At 47.3% G+C, this 16,133-nt stretch overlaps 2 protein-coding genes across 2 annotated transcripts in view; one reads left to right on the top strand and one right to left on the bottom strand.

Moving 5' to 3' along the window:
• The window catches only part of PGS1 (phosphatidylglycerophosphate synthase 1), a 128,229-nt gene that overhangs the window by 72,141 nt on the left and 39,955 nt on the right, over positions 1-16,133 (top strand). The gene's annotated exons all lie outside the window — the stretch shown is intronic.
• SOCS3 (suppressor of cytokine signaling 3) lies at positions 1,842-4,455 on the bottom strand. The gene is made up of 2 exons (XM_028715476.2): positions 4,308-4,455; positions 1,842-3,861 (listed from the first exon to the last, which is right to left on the bottom strand). The coding sequence occupies exon 2, from the start codon at positions 3,790-3,792 to the stop codon at positions 3,175-3,177; it is 618 nt and encodes a 205-aa protein (XP_028571309.1). The 5' UTR covers positions 3,793-3,861; positions 4,308-4,455; the 3' UTR covers positions 1,842-3,174.

Below are 16,133 nucleotides of genomic sequence, written 5' to 3'. Positions count from 1 at the left end.
AGTTCATTGTGCTCTGTGCACACTAGTGGCCATTTAGGAAAAATAAATAAAGGGGGCACCAGCGGAAAATAAATGGTTTGTGTGTGCATTTAAATGTATCATCATGAGCTTTTAAAGGAAGAAAGTAAATTGTGATGAAAGGACAGGCTAGCGAAACCAGAGAAAATGAACTTTGAAAGTGGCACCTGTCTAATATGCAGAGTTACAGAGAGCAATGCAGAGAAGGTGGGGAAGATTACAACTTGGTGGGGTGGGGGCAAGAAACACCCGTCAACCATGCCTGATTCAGTTTCATGTAAAGTAGTTTCTATGGGTTTTACCTCTACACTGTGCTTACAGAAGGCTGCTTCTTTGTCATTTGTTGATGAAATGGGAGATTGGGCTTCTCCCTCGGGATTAATCCCATTGTGTAATCCACAGAGGTTATGCTTGTATTAAGGTGGCTGCATGCATAAACATAGCACATCATACACACCTGAATGCACAAGTGGGAAAAGGCCAGGACTTCTGCTGGACCCATCAGAGGACACCTCTTCCACTCCCATTTCTTTAACAAATACCAGAATGATAAAGCAGCAGCCTTTTGCAAACACAGCGAAGGGAGCTGACAGGCAGCCTGCACGTCCTTCCGCAGAACTTTCCACTGCCCTTGAAAAGCTCCCCAAGCTAAACAAGCTATCTTATCGCACCTCCCAATGGTCCAGCCATAAGACACTAGGAACTAGAGCTAGATTTCCCTCAGCCATTGCATGAAGCTCCGCTGAAAGTTTATACACCCAAAGGAATGTATCTTTGTATGTGCTTGCTTCTGGGAAGCATGGGTGTGTTTGCTTTTGGTGCTTTACCTTAAATGACACAGTAGACAGGCAAGTTGGGGTGCTGTATCCTTCGCCTGGCCACGCCTTTCACACTGCAGCACCTTCTCATATGTCCTCCTATGAACTTCTTTCTAGTCCCATTCCACCTGGGCCCAGGGTAGGCTGCAGGAATAGGGAAATGGCAGGCGGTGACTGGGCTCAGTGCTTTCAGACTGCCTTATCTCTGCTGGTAACTTGCTCCAAACAGCAAGCTGCCTTGATCCAATCACATCAGATCACTGGTCCATTTCACCTGAAAGGCTCTAGGCAGATAATCTTTTATATCACCACCAGGGATTGAACCTGGGACGTTCTAACACTGGAGCCACCAGGGATTGAACCTGTGTTCTCTTGTCTCTGAGCTAAAATCCCTCACGTGCCACCCTATCGTATAGTAGCTGGCAGATCTTCTGGCCTTGCTTCAAAGTGTTGCACCAGGAGCACAAAGAATAGCACTACATGCAACAGCAGCAGAACCTTGACTTCAGTCACACAGCAACACTGCTTTACTGCTGTTTCATAGCTGTGTGTGCTTGAAGACAAAGCTGTGCTGCTATCATAAGTAGTTCTGTCCCTTGTGCTCCCAGTACTGTGCTTTAGAATTAGCCACATCTACCAGAGAACCTCCCTTCCTAAGCAGAAAATTGTGGACAGTCATTCCCAAAGTTCATTTTGCATGCTTCCTGCAACATGACTGCCCCAGTATTCAGTAATTAATGGTTACAAAGAGATGATACCTTTCCTGACAATAACTGGGACCCTGCCTGGCCAACACCAGCATGAAGAGTTCCCTTGTTTTACACAAGGATGCTGCAATGTAGCTGCCTGCCCTTTCTAGCAGTGCAGGACTGTAGCAGAGATTAAGGTATCTCCTCAACTTTTCTGATGCTGTTAAGAGGATGGCAGAAGCCATGTTCAGGATGCATGTATCTTTTGAATGTTTGGGAGTAGGGTGGAGTGGAAGAAAGAGAAGGTAGTCAAGCATTTCATTTAAAAAATAGTGCCTTTTATTATAAATTAATGAACGTCATTTTTAAAATCCATTGACTATAAATATAAATAGATGTGCAAAGTTTTCTTCCAAGTTTGATTTTTTTGGTTGAGTCTTCAAGCATGTCTAACAGCCTGCAAGGCTGAAGGGTGGAATCTTTATAAAAGACAGAATGATATATTTTTTTAAGGCAGGTCTGTAAACATTTCTTTCTGTAAAAACAAAACCTCATCTGCCCTTCTAAAACCCTGATATGGAAAAATAAGATGAACACACAAAATTTTGGTTACAGTTTTTTTGGTTTTTCCTTTTTTACAAAAAAATAATAAGAGTTCCAGGTAATTCTGTTGTTGCTACATTCCTGTATGTTTTTCGGTTATTCAGTGCGATTTAGGGCCCAAGCAAATCCACAACCTCTGTGTAGATACAAGACCATTCTTTGATGAGCTGAAAACCCAAGAATAAAGGCAAGAGATTATCAGTCTGGGCGCAGGAGCCAAAGCTGAATAACGCTTTGGGGGAAATGGCTAGATCATTCATTATCCATTTAGGTTTTCTAAAAGCAGTGGTGCCAATTTTGTAAAATGATGTCCTCCATTGCTTGCACAGAGAGTATATGGCATTCCCCCATGCAGTGTGCAGTAACAACCCAGGTCCATGGGATCAGAGGATGTGGAGTTTGTTTTAAGGCTTAGTCCCCTGTATGGATGTGCGGCAGTTCCTTTGAGGAAGAGGCTTTGGATGAAAAGATATTCTGCCCCTCCAGGAGGTTGAGAGAGGTAAAGATGAATAACAATATAAAAAGGTTTCCCCTTAAAACTGAGGAAAAGTCGGTCTTCAGGCACTAGCTGGATTCCAGTGCATTAGTTTCATTGTCTCTGCAGAATGGTTTTGGTCAAAGGTTACTAGAGGTGGTCTGGGCCAGTGCAGAGCAAATGCTCTTTGTAAACTGTCCATGGGTTAGGGAGGTTTGCAAACCATTCTGATATGCCCAGCACAAGCCAGATAAACACAGTATTTCCTGGGCTGTAGCTGGGAAGGACAATTGTGTGAAGGAGCAGCAGCCCGTTCCATAGTCAAGCACCATCATCGGTCTCTTGCACAGAGTACCCCATCCATGGGCAAACCATCCAGAACAAACAACAGCAAGACCGTCTCTGTGCTGGGCAGAGGCTCCTTGCCTGCTCCATGCCCCCAGCCCCTCTTATTCCACAAGCCAGAATGGGAAAAAAAGTCTCTTGTCTCGCCCTGTAATCTCGTTAGCCATCATTTTCCAAGTCCTGTCCTTGTGCTTGTGTGGTGGGCCACCCCCACTGAAGAAGCCACTTAGAAGGGAGCGTCATATTGGTCCAGGAATTCTTTGATGGGACCTGGGAGCTGGGTCATCTTCTCGTAGGAATCCAAGTGCCCGTTGACCGTCTTGCGACACAAATGCTGCAGGGTGGACACATTGGACGAGAGAGGGCGGCTCAGCACCAGCGGGATCTTCTCCCCACCTGAGTAGATGTAGTAGGCACGTTTGGGGTGCGGCGCCTGCCCTGGCTGCTGCTCGGGGAGGGGCATGTAGTGATGGACCAGCTTCAGGACGCAGTCAAAGCGAGGCACGGGCTGGCTGCTGTGAGGGTCACTCTGGAGGGAGAAGGTGCCCCCCTCGCACTGGATCCGCAGGTTTTTGGTGCCCGACTCGGTCTTGACGCTGAGGGTGAAGAAGTGCCGCTGGTCCGAGCTGTCTCGGATGAGGAAGGTTCCCGTGGGCTCGGCACTTAGCAGCAGGTTGGCCTGCCCACCTGTCACCGCGCTCCAGTAGAAGCCGCTCTCCTGCAGCTTGCGCACAGCGTTCACCACCAGCTGGTATTCGCTCTTGGAGCTGAAAGTCTTGAGGCGCAGGCTGGTGTCCAGCGGGTGGCTCATCCCGGCGCTGGGGAACTTGCTGTGGGTGACCATGGCGCAGGGAGCCAGCTTTCCGAGCGATCGGGGCTGCTGCCGGATGCAGCGGCTTGCTAGAACACGGACCTGGCGAAGCAAAAGAGCAGGTGTTAAAAGACAAAGGGCAGCTTCTCCCCGGCAGCTCCGGCCCCCGCCATCCTCCTCCCCAGGCAAGCAGGGTTGCCAGCCGCCCGGAAACCTTCCGAGGCGTCCCCCCGAGTAGGTCGCTTGTGTCCTTGAGCCAGGCTCTGAAGCCAAGTGGCACCCCGGCTTGGGAGACCCCTATGGGCGAACTCCCTCCGCTCTCCGTCCGCTGCACGTCGGAAAGCTCACCCCCGCGCTTTGCCCTTGGCTTCCCCGGCTCGCTTTTGCCTTTCCATGCAGGCACCTCTCCGGAGCGCACGGGCGAGCGAGCGCCCCATCCCGTCTAGGCGCTTGCAAAAGCCGAGCACTTGGCCGGCCAACTACGCCAGAGAGAGAGGGAAAGAAAGATGGGGGGGGGAGGGGGTCAGCTCTGGGTCGGCGCTGGTTACCTGGGGAGCGACGAGAAAGGAGGCAGCGGGAAGCGGGGCGCCGGCAGCGCACGGCTTGTTGGCGAGGCTTTTGCAAGGGAAGCGGGAGCCCCTTTGGCTTTTGCGCGCTTGGCTCGTCCTAATTGCAAAGCCGCCAGAGCCCCTGCTGGAGGTTTTTATAGAGCATCCGCCAGCCCCGCCTCCGGGTTCCAGGAACTCAGCTTCCTCGCGAGCGCGCCCTAGGCAGGCAGCCAGCGGCCAGCCCATTCCGGGCAGTGAGGCCTCGCTCACCACCCTCCCCCCCCCACCCGCCGCCGCCTCGGTCCTGGCCGCGGCTGGAGCCCACCGCTTGGTTGAAAGAACTAGGAGGAGGGGTGCGAGTCACGTCTCCCCCGGCCAGAAAGGCTTGAGGAGGCTCGCGGCCGGGGGCAGCCACGTGGAGTTGCTCCGGGAAGATAGTCGGGTTCCGCGGGCACGCGTGAAAAGAAAGAGGCTTCCACGCGGGGCATGGTGCCTTGGGTGGGTGTGGGGCGCACAGCACACGTCTGTCAGAGAGGTAAAACCTCCCCACCGCCATCTGTCCCCCGCGATAAGAAAGTCCTTTCCATAACGAATGGGACAAGTCCCGGCGAGGGTAGTAATTCGCAGCGCAATCCTAACCGTTCTACTCAGAAGTAAGCTCTGTTTAATTCAGTAGGGCTTCCTCCCGGGTAAATTGGGTTAGGAGCGGAGCCTTAGCTTTCTTTATAGGCTTAATCTGTGAAGGGAGATGGGTGAAGCAGGCGATTTGCCTGGAATTTTGCTTAAGACTAAATGCATTCTTAAGAACAAACGATGAAGCCTCCTGGATCAGACAGAGGAATCCCCCCCACTAGCTGCTTCTGGTGGCTCCAAAAGAGCAGCATAATGGCAGTAGCTCCCCCCCCCCCCCCCCACAATTGCCTCTCAGCAGCTGGTATTTCCCTCCCCCCCCTTCCTGTTCAGGGTAAAGATCCTGACGATTATTCACTTCTAACTTAAATCAAACCACAGCTGGTTCTGCAGACCTTCCAGTCAGTGTTTTGAATTTCTTAGAAGACAGCCGTCATTTGAATATTGAACCCAGAAGTCAGATTTCCCAAGTATTGAAACTCCCTCCCCTCCCCCCGCTAGTTCCCCTTTCGTATTCCGCTAAACCCAGGTAAAAAAGGGAGAATCCGCGGCGGGGCCCAACGGACACTAGAGGGCGCTCTTTCCGCCCTGGCTGGGATGCAGCAGTGACGTTCGCCGGCCTCTGTTACACAAAAGGCAAGGGCTTGTCAGGTCACCGCAATGACACTACTTAGAGCACAGAGATCAAACCTGGGAGCTTTCTGGCATTGACGCAGTCCTCCAGCCGAGTTTCCTTCTGGACATTTGTGTGCTGCAAACCTCTTTGCTCCTGGAAGTCTAGGGTTGGGACATGGAAAGTACTTTCCCTCTGTAGCTGATTGGTTTTATCCTGGCCCTGGAGGTGGTGCTTCTGCATTGAAATCCTGCCCAGGTGCTGCAAAGCATCTCTCCTATCCCAGTGGACCTTGAGAAATCTCCCTATTTACCTAACTAAACATAGCTGTCCAGTAGCACGCACCATATTATGTACATGGGTGCTTAATATCGTAAACAGGTCACTCATATACCACAAATGGGTCTCTAGCAACAGGATGCTGTTTTTTAAAAAAATTCACTGGATTTACTGGAGAAATGATAAATCCAAATTAAATATGGGGGGGGGGGAATAAGGGCTAGCATTTTGATGCCAATAACATTGTGTAGACAGTGCAACAAACAAACAACAACTTATATGAAAAAGTACGCGGGTGGCGCTGTGGGGGTTAAACCACAGAGCCTAGGACTTGCCGATCAGAAGGTCGGCAGTTCGAATCCCCGCGACGGGGTGAGCTCCCGTTGCTCGGTCCCTGCTCCTGCCAACCTAGCAGTTCGAAAGCACATCAAAGTGCAAGTAGATAAATAGGTACCGCTCTGGCGGGAAGGTAAACGGTGTTTCCGTGCGCTGCTCTGGTTCGCCAGAAGCGGCTTAGTCATGCTGGCCACATGACCCGGAAGCTGTATGCCGGCTCCCTCGGCCAATAAAGCGAGATCAGCACCGCAATCCCAGAGTCGGTCACAACTGGACCTAATGGTCAGGGGTCCCTTTACCTTTACCTTACCACCAACTCCATGATAAACACCCCTCCGGAAGCTCATTGAGGCTGCTTTGGAGCTCACACAGCAGTTGGGAAATTTTGCTTTTTGCTAGCCGGTTTTCTCCACCCTCACTGCCCCTCTGTGGGTAAAAATGGGAGCAGGAGATGGATTTCAAGGAGGCTGGAACAGCAATAGGATCCTGTTAATATAACAAGCACCCGGTATCGTATCCCTGGTCGGTTGCTGGTTTTCTGTTGCACAACTCCTTTCTTCAATGCTACAATTAAAATAACTTTCCCCCTCCAGCTAACTCACCCACGTATCTGCAAAGCAACCTCAGGGATAAACATAAACATATGCTAAGCATACACAAAGCATCCAGGGGAATCCTTTTTGAGTAGATAGTTCCTTGTGCCGCTGTCACTCGGAAGGCATTTTCTCAAACTGAGCTGGATGATGACAGAACCATCTAAGTGTCAATGTTTTAAAGCGGTTGCTGCTCTGGAGAAGGTGTTCCTCCCTCCCTCCCTCCCATCTCCCCACCGCCACCCACTTAGCATTTTGTAGTGTTTGGCAGAGTCTCTTTGGGCCATGGAAAGGTTTGGGGTTTAATTGTCCACAGAGTTCTAAGCTGTTTGTTGTCTTTTCAAACTTTCCGAGGGCTGCATTCCACCCTATCCTCACTTGCCCTTCCCAGAAGAGCTGCAGGGAAAAGAGGCGAACCCGTGCCGAAACGTTTGGGAACAAGAAGGGCAAGAACCTCTCCCCCTTTCTTGTCTTGATTCCGTGCCTGAGGACTCAGGGAAACAGGTCAGGTTACTGGATTAACCAATGACTATACGTGCTGCAGCTGCAGTTCTTAAAGGAAGGAGTTGGTTTTGCAAGAGGAACAAGAGATTGAGGTAGCCTCCCTACTAGAATGATGGGCTCCTTTAGGCTAGCTGCTGGAATGGGTGCTTAGGCCGGCTGCTGGAATTTTCCCATGATGACATGAGAATGCGATGTGTGAGCTGGGACAGCAAAGGAGTGCATGGGCTGGAGGCTTTTTGGTACAGTGGTTGTGCAAGAGCCACTTGGTGCAATAATTGTGTTTGCTTCAGGGATACCTGTGATTCCCACAGTGAACGCATAAAGCAAGAAGGGTAGGTGTGTGGCCCGGACTGCTTGGAAATATGTACTGGGGCTCCCCAGTTGCCTGGGGTTCCCCAGGGCATGCCCACTGGGGTTATAGAGATGTAAAGCTGCCCTTTGCAGTTCAGGTATTTACTGCTGGAGGCCTGGGGCAGCTCTTAGGGTCTTCTCAGAAGATCAGTTTTAATAGCACAGTAAATTCACAGTTCTTACGTATTTGCGGCATGAGATCCAGATGTCTTCCCTCAAGGTAGCGTTTCTTTACATTTTTGCAACAGTCAAACTGCAGAGGGGGATGTGATTTCCTAACACGTTTGTGCAAGCGCTGTTTGGAATACTGCTACACGAATATTACAGTCACCATCACTAGTGTTAAATGGCATGGTTCACCTCCCCGCCCCACTCTTGTGTAATTTTGTGAAGAAATAATTAAAAAATAAATCAATGTTGTAATGCCTTCACTTCTTTGTGGGTGTGCGTTTTCAGTGCTACTGGAGCTCTGCAGTGTTCAGTGAGTGATCGTTGAAAGCGATGCTTTTTTTCAGACGGAGCGTGCCAGAGCGCAGTTCTGACACCTCTCAGGTGGGCGCCATTGTGGGCTGGTGCTCCCCCCCCACCTGATTCTTGCCTTTACGTACTTCTGAGAAGCCCAAAACGAACATTTCAAGTCAAAATGGAAGCTGGCCAGTGCGTCTACACTTTATTTTAGATCTGACTCCACCTAGCTCCTAGCTGCAGTTGGTCAAGCTATGGGGCATGGCCAATTCATATTTCCTTTTCTTCAATCTGTTTCCCATGTAGTGATGGAAAGCTTTAAACTTTCCAGCTAGGCCTCTACCATTGCGCACGCACGCACACACATATTTGTGCAAGGGCCCTTCCAGCTCCTCTAGCCATCTTCCTGAATCTGAGAGAACGAGGGAGGCGAGGATGCATTTATTTGATCTGCCCCAGAACCAGGGGCAACCCCCAAACCAGGGAGACAGCTTGCAATGTGCTCCTCAAACTCTTACCCCCCCTTTTTTTAACATCCTTTGCTTGCTTCCTTTTTTTTTTTTTTTTGGCCAAAGTTTGTCTTCCTTTTCATTCTCTTCATTTGGACAAGACTTCGATATTTTTGCCTCTAATAGCTTCTTTGATTTTGCTTGTTAACCATGCTGGCACCCTCTTGAACCTCATGGTACCTTTTCTGATCTGAGGTGAATGTCTAATATTTTGTTTTTAAACATTTCCCAAGCATTTTGGAGTGATCTGACCCTCTTGACCTTCCCTTTCAACTTCCTTTTTACCAATCTCGTCACTGTGAGGGAAGCTTCCTATTTTGAAATCAGATGTGACTGTGTTGGATTTTTTTTGGTATTTACGTGTATATTTAATTTAATAGCACTATGGTCACTGCTCCCTACTGGCTTGACAACACTTACATATTGCATCAGGTCCTGGGTGCCACTCAGGATTAAATCCAGGGTTGTTACTCTTCTGGTCGGTTCCATAACCAACTGTTTTGTTCTAGGGCACAATCATTTAGGATATCTAGAAATTGTGCCTATTTGTCATGACTGGAACACTTATGTAACCAGTTTATGTGGAGAGTAGTTGAAGGCACCCATTACTACAATATTGCCTCTTTGGGTTGCTTCCTTGATTTCATTTATAATGTGTGCATGTATCTCCACAGAGCAAACACAATCCAGCCTCCCTCTCCTTATTGTGGTTGTTAGTTGTGAGCCATGGCTACTAGTTGTAGATCAAGAATATAGTACTTAAAGTACAAATCTGCGTTGTTTTGTTTAATGTGGGGAAAGTCTCCTGGTGGCCATCACTGTTTTCTTGTATGCAAAGGAGTTGGAAGACACATGTAATGAAATTCTCATTGTTCCTTTCTGCCTCCCCACACCATCAATATTCAAATACCACTAGGAAAGAGATGCTCAGCATTAACCTGCAAGAGAGAGAGAGAGAGTGTGTGTCAGCTGGTGCCCTCTTGCCTAGGATATGAGATTTGACCTTGGGAATAGGCAATATCTGTATGCTTGACTTTGGCACAGACAGAATGTAGGAGCGGAAGGGAGAGTTTCCCTTACCCCAGAGCAGCTGCCATAGCAAGCCAGGAATAAACACCAACAACCAGTTCTGGGAAGTGAGGCTGCTGCTGCTGCAGCTGCTCTGAAATGCAAACAATAAGATGCTGCCCAGAGCCCTTTGTGGAGCTGAAGCAGAATGCAGGAACATGTGAGAGCCAAGCCAGGTATTGGCTGAACGACAAGTGAAAATGATTCATTTCTGCCAATTAATCCTGGCAACAGACTGTGGCAACCCAGCCCTGAGGAGACTGAGCCCCATGTGTGGCATACATGAAGTTCTGGCATTAAAAGGAATTTGGGGTGCTGAGTTTTGGGCCTCTCTTGTAGGAGTATTTCTTTGTCATATTTATGCATCAGTCTTTCTTCAAAATGCTATATGTAGTCTGCAGACCAGTCCCAAGTGCCTTCCCATCCAGGCAGGCCTGTATACAGTGGAATCCCACATATTCCTATGCAGAAATCAGCACCACGGTTTTAGGGGGACTTGCTCCCAAGTGCTAAACTCCCATCAGCTCCAGCCCACAAGATAAGCGTCTGTGGATGATGAGAGTTAATGACGTCTTGAAAGCTCTACATTGGCTACCCCTGATGTAAGGGGTTAGCCCGTATCGGAAGGAAAATGGTTAGCCCTTATTATATCCAGACTGAATGGGCTGCCATGATTAGACCAAGCAATCAAATATCTGATCTGTACATTATAGAGTCATTCCCACTCTCCACCCCCCATCCCCATGGCCACAAAGGTTTATGAAATAGAGGCTACTGTGAAGTATATGTGGGTCAGTGATGTCTTAAGAGGATTAACTTCTAGGAAGAGATGTACACGTTTGGCCCTGAGTGATGTGCCCCAAATATCTTGCTGTGGGATAAAGGTATAAAATCTCACACTCTCAGACTTTTGATTTCATGCCTCACACTCAGTTTGCTTCTTTGGGAGCTCAGTCTATTTTTGCATCCTTTTTGGGGTGACTGACGCAGGCAATTGCCATGGTCAGATCTGTATATTAGGCCAGCAGCCACTCATCATAATTTCCTCCGGTTCCTTCAGGACCCCTCCCTTCCCAGCTCAGTGCAATCAATTCATACTTCAGTCCCAAACTCAATTATGTGCAAGTTCCATTGATTTTAGTGTATGGGGCATGTTGGCAGCTGAATGCATGTTGGCAGCCAAATCTAGTAGCACCCTCATCTTTGTTTATTTCTATGTTGCCTTTCCATAGTGAAACAAATAACAGAAAAATTACGCATCACCACAATTAAATCTTCAAAATTAAATCTTGACCTCCAAGCACTGACTTTCCCCCTGAAATTTACTAAATCTAAGAATTTTGGGAGACCTGCCCCCCTACAAACTCAACACATTTAGGAGGATCTAGCCTCCCTGCCAACTCAAACTCAGTTCCAGAGCAACTGCTTTAAAAGAGAACTTGTGAAAACAAGAGACACTCATGACTAAGCAGTTGCTCTGGAATTCCCCCCATTCATCATCCTAACCTCCATGAACCTTTGGACAGCCATTTCATATTACCTAGGAAAGTTGGGGAATGGGAAAGGGCAGGAAGAAAACAGAACAGTAACATGGAAGAGTGGCAGTAGATTATCTGCTTATGAATCCCCATTTTCAGCATTAATGTGAATTTTCTGGTTCCTATTGTGGAACCATTCATTCTGGCTTCCTCGTGGTGTAAGAGTTTGGGCGAGGCAGACCACTGCTGTACTTTCCAATGAGCTACATGTTTTCAGCACTTATTGGCCAGCAAGGTGGAAATGAGGTGTATATGGTACATAAGAGGATTACAGGAGTAAGAATCAGGACCCAAACACTCAGAGAATTAGGAGATTTGGGTGTATATATATTAGTGTTCTGCTCTTTAAGGGGCGCGGGTGGCGCTGTGGATAAAACCTCAGCGCCTAGGGCTTGCCGATTGCATGGTCGGCGGTTTGAATCCCCGTGGCGGGGTGAGCTCCCGTCTTTCAGTCCCAGCTCCTGCCCACCTAGCAGTTCAAAAGCACCCCTAAGTGCAAGTAGATAAATAGGTACCGCTTTATAGAGGGAAGTAAACGGCGTTTCCGTGTGCTGCGGTGGTGCCGGCTCGCCAGAGCAGCTTCGACACGCTGGCCACATGACCTGGAAGTGTCTCCGGAGAGCGCTGGCCCCCGGCCTCTTAAGTGAGATGGGCGCACAACCCTAGAGTCGGACACGACTGGCCCGTACGGGCAGGGGTACCTTTACCTTTTCTGCTCTTTACTTTTCATTTTAGGTTGCATCTGTAGATTAAAAAAAAGATCAAAGTTGGTTTTCAATGTAGATGTTATGTGGCATCCCACCAGGAACCCTGGAAATGGATGTATTTTGAAAGTGCCAACAGAACTGTCTATAACACTGCAGTTCTCAATGGTCCTTGGGAAGACACAATGGCCTGGTTCTCACATCACATTAAGCCATAGTTAAAACAATGGCTTCTTTGGAATGGGCAGAATCTCAGGTACTTTGCTCCTTCCCTGTTCCTGTTTCTGCTACTTTACTCCTCTCCTGTTCCTTAACTCCTCCCCTCTGACTTAATGTCACATGTGACCCTGAGCTTGTGGTTTGTTTCCCTCAACCAAACCATAAGTAGTAAGCCAATACCAAACCATAATTACAATAAAACACTGGTTTCATATCATATGTGAATTGGATTCTAGCAACCCAAGAGTCCTGTGGCAACTTAAACACTAATACATTTATTAAGGCAACAATGTTTGGAAGCTACACCTTATTTCATCAGACACACTGTTATTGTATAATATTCCAGACCTTGGAACAACTCAGGGTTGAAGAAGATTTACTTGGCAGAGCTAGGAGGATTGGTTTGTGTAAATATGGAAAGAGGAGGTGTCTTCAGTATCAGAAAATACATGCTTTTGAACTGGATATCATTGGCACGGTGGAGGGAGGGCCTGAGTTGGGTTTGCAGGTATAGATTGCTAATTCGATGTTATGTTGGATCAGGCAGCTGAAGAGCCATTGCTCAAAAATCACAGGTTAAGCACATGGACTACTGCTATGATGCTTGTCCTGGGTAGATCTGATGGCCTAGTGAATTTGGTCAGACATTGAGTAGCGAAGCAGCCTGAACAAGGTTTCTTGTCCCACTACTGCCTCAGCCAAAGAGAAGTAAGTGCGGGTAAACAAAGCAAGACAAGACTCTAGTCTGGAGCACATTTTAGCAATCAGCCATGCCACAGTTTGCTGAGATCTCTTCTGTAGCCGTGTTAAGAAGAGTTGCACATCTCCCCGCGCTTGAGGATCCAAAGTGGCAGGCAAGAGGCAAACAAGGCTGCTAGCCTTGCGGCAGGAATAAGTTCCTCTTCCAAAAACTCAGCCAGACTTGCGGAGGTTTGGAAACCAGTATGTTTATTAGAAAATTTACACAGTCAGCCCCTGGGGAACCAGAATTGAGTCAGTCTCTGTTGGGCAAGACTCATGTCCTGCAGAAGGAGACTTCAGACAATTTACTGTTAAAAGCACAGAAATAAAATTCCACATGGGCTGATGCTCCATTTAGCTCTGCAAAGGACTCAGATTGTTCTCAGGTTCTTGCTGTCATCATGCAGATGAAGGGGTGGGGGTGGGGCCCTGGGTAGATTCTGCAGATGGAACCAAAGGAATACCCAAAGGACAGATATGGGGCAATAGCTTTGATGAAAATGAAGAGCAAAGAAAATGCAACGGCCACATTTGCAGATGTGATTTGCAGCAATTCTTTGGAGAAATATGAAAAGAATGCAGGGTTACAGATAATCTTCATTTCAGTATTTTCAGAGAAAGTGGCACTTTAAAAACCACAGTGAAATCGGAATGGCATGCACAATGTGGCTGAAGTTAAACACTTTTTAAAGGTATGATTGCTTTAAGGCATGTGCTTAAATCTACCCATTCAAATCAATTGGACTCAGTGGTGCAGGATTGTGTCCTAATCCTTTATTTTGAACAAATAGGTGGTCTAGATCATGGGTAGGCAAACTAAGGCCCGGGCGCCAGATCCGGCCCAATCGCCTTCTAAATCCGGCCTGTGGACGGCCCAGGAATCAGCGTGTTTTTACATGAGTGGAATGTGTGCTTTTATTTAAAATGCATCTCTGGCTTATTTGTGGGGCATAGGAATTCGTTCTTTTTCCCCCCTTTCAAAATATAGTCTGGCCGCCTACAAGGTCAGAGGGACAGTGGATCGGCCCCCTGCTGAAAAAGTTTGCTGATGGTTATATAACTGGAGTATAGCATTGCCCTGCCAATTGCCAGTGCTGATCACCTTTGCTGTGTCTACATGGAGCTCATTGTCTTTGAATATTGGGTTACAAGCGCTATCATTCAATCTCACATGGTTGGCTGCTTGCATTGTATTGGTGTTGGAAACCTTTTTATCTCCTGACAATCTCTCAGGAAGGGTGTGAAAGAGCATATTGCATTTCAATGCTCTTCATATTCAAGGCTGATCAAATATTTCAAAAAGACCCCCCCCCCATCTAATACAAATTGGTTGAATGCAAAGGACTTGTTACATCTTCAGAGGACAAGTCATAAGTTTGTAAGTATGCTGACATGGTTGCTGGTCTGTTACTTATCAGACCTTGCAGTGACATTGAATTTTCCCCAATATCAATCAAATCAACAGTTTTAAAACTAAAATGACCTACTTTAATCAATTGCTTTGACCTCCCTTACAACAAAGCACACCAGCATTTTAAAACTAAAATGACCTACTTTAATCAATTGCTTTGACCTCCCTTACAACAAAGCACACCAGCATCTTACACACCAGCAGCATGCAAAATATGCCACAACATGAAAGGTACCCAACTATTTGATCTGGGCTATGCCAAGAGGGAGTCTCGCCTGGTTTCATAATTGACTGGCCCTATGACAGAATAGACCTGAAGCACATGTATGTTGCCTGGGGAAAACAGGTTATTAACCTTTGCTTTCCCTTTAGTTAACCTCTTGCCACATCTGAGAGAGAGTTAAGCTGGTTATTTATCTTTTATCTAAAGAAATCTTTTGGTCAAGTTACTTATTAAGCTAAATACATGATCTTGTCTCTTTATAGTCCTATATGGGGCCGAGATTCCTTCTTTTAAAGAAAGTTAACCCAGAATAATTGTATTGGTTTAATAAACCATTTGAGGATCACAAGTCTGATAGGGAAATCCTACGCAAGTAAATCCTACTGACTTCAGATTGCGGTGTACGAAGGAAAGGCCCTAGCTTTTAAAATACTGTTGTGAGTTTTGGGAGCCCATTAGGTTGTATGATGCCTGAGTCTCTTTTACTAACTGCCTCCAGCAAGGGTTAAAATCTAATGGAGGATCATATTGTTTTTCTTACGTATTTTGTGTTTTTATATTGTATTTTTATGCTGTGAATTGTCCTGAGATCTACGGATGAAGTGCAGTAAACAAATTATAATAATGATAATGATAATGATAATAATAGTTGAATTAGCCAGGCAAGGCCCAGGTATCACCCAAGCGGTCCTTAAATCTGACAAAGGAAACTGCTCTATGCTAGAGAGCAAATGGGTCACCTGGCCTGTGGTGAGGAGGAAAACAGCCAGAGTAGAGTGGTGTGTAAGAGCTGGGCCCGAAGCAGGCAGAAAGTGAGAGTCATGCTTGATTTCTGCTGAAATCCAAGTCTGTGGCTATGGGAGAAGCAATGCCTCTAATACCTCTTTGGGTGTTAATGCTGTGAGCCCCTCCATCATAAGCTCAGGTTGTATATACAGTGGTACCTTGGTTGTCAAACTTAATCCATTCTGTGAGTCCGTTTGACTCCCGAAACGGTTCCAAAACCAAGGTGCGGCTTCCGATTGGCTGCAGGAGCTTCCTGCACTGAATTGGAAGTTGGGGAAGCCACGTCGGATGTTCGGCTTCCGAAAAACATCTGCAAACCAGAACACTCACTTCTGGGTTTGCGGTGTTTGGGAGCTGATTTGTTCGGGAGCCAAGCCGCTTGACTACCAAGGTACCATTGTATATGTAAACAAATCATATATCCTAAAGGTACCACAGTCTCCTCTGCCCCTCATTCCAAGGAAACTGAACTCTGGGTAAGTGCCTGGACCCCCTGGAATCTTGCACTGCTCAGAAATTGGGGAGGACTGCAACAATACTCTGGAGAAATAGAATGAACTCTCTTGCACAGTCCTTAGTGGTTCCGTTTGTTGCCTGCAACACCCACAAGGCCACTGTGGAAAGAGCTCCCCTCACTGTATTTTAGTGCCCAACAGCTGCCAGATGTGAAAGCCACAATGGGAAAAAATACAAGAAGTTCAACTGTGCTGTGATCTTTTAAAATGAATGCCATTGGTTTTGGTCAAATGCCCATGGGCATACAGTAGACAGAGATTTCAGATCTTTTGAGAAGCCAAGAGCATCTGGGAATGGCATGTCTTTCAGACAATTATTTTTGATGGTTTTGCCTTAGGGG

This window comes from Podarcis muralis, chromosome 2 (genome assembly GCF_964188315.1).
Source record: "Podarcis muralis chromosome 2, rPodMur119.hap1.1, whole genome shotgun sequence".
Taxonomy (NCBI): Eukaryota; Metazoa; Chordata; class Lepidosauria; order Squamata; family Lacertidae; genus Podarcis; species Podarcis muralis.
The sequence above is the reverse complement of the archived record's forward strand: the minus strand, read 5'-3'. Positions and strand labels throughout refer to the sequence as shown.

What these genes read in the sequence shown, in the direction of transcription:
- SOCS3 (XM_028715476.2), bottom strand. Translation starts at nt 3,792, where the DNA reads ATGGTCACCCACAGCAAGTTCCCCAGCGCCGGGATGAGCCACCCGCTG.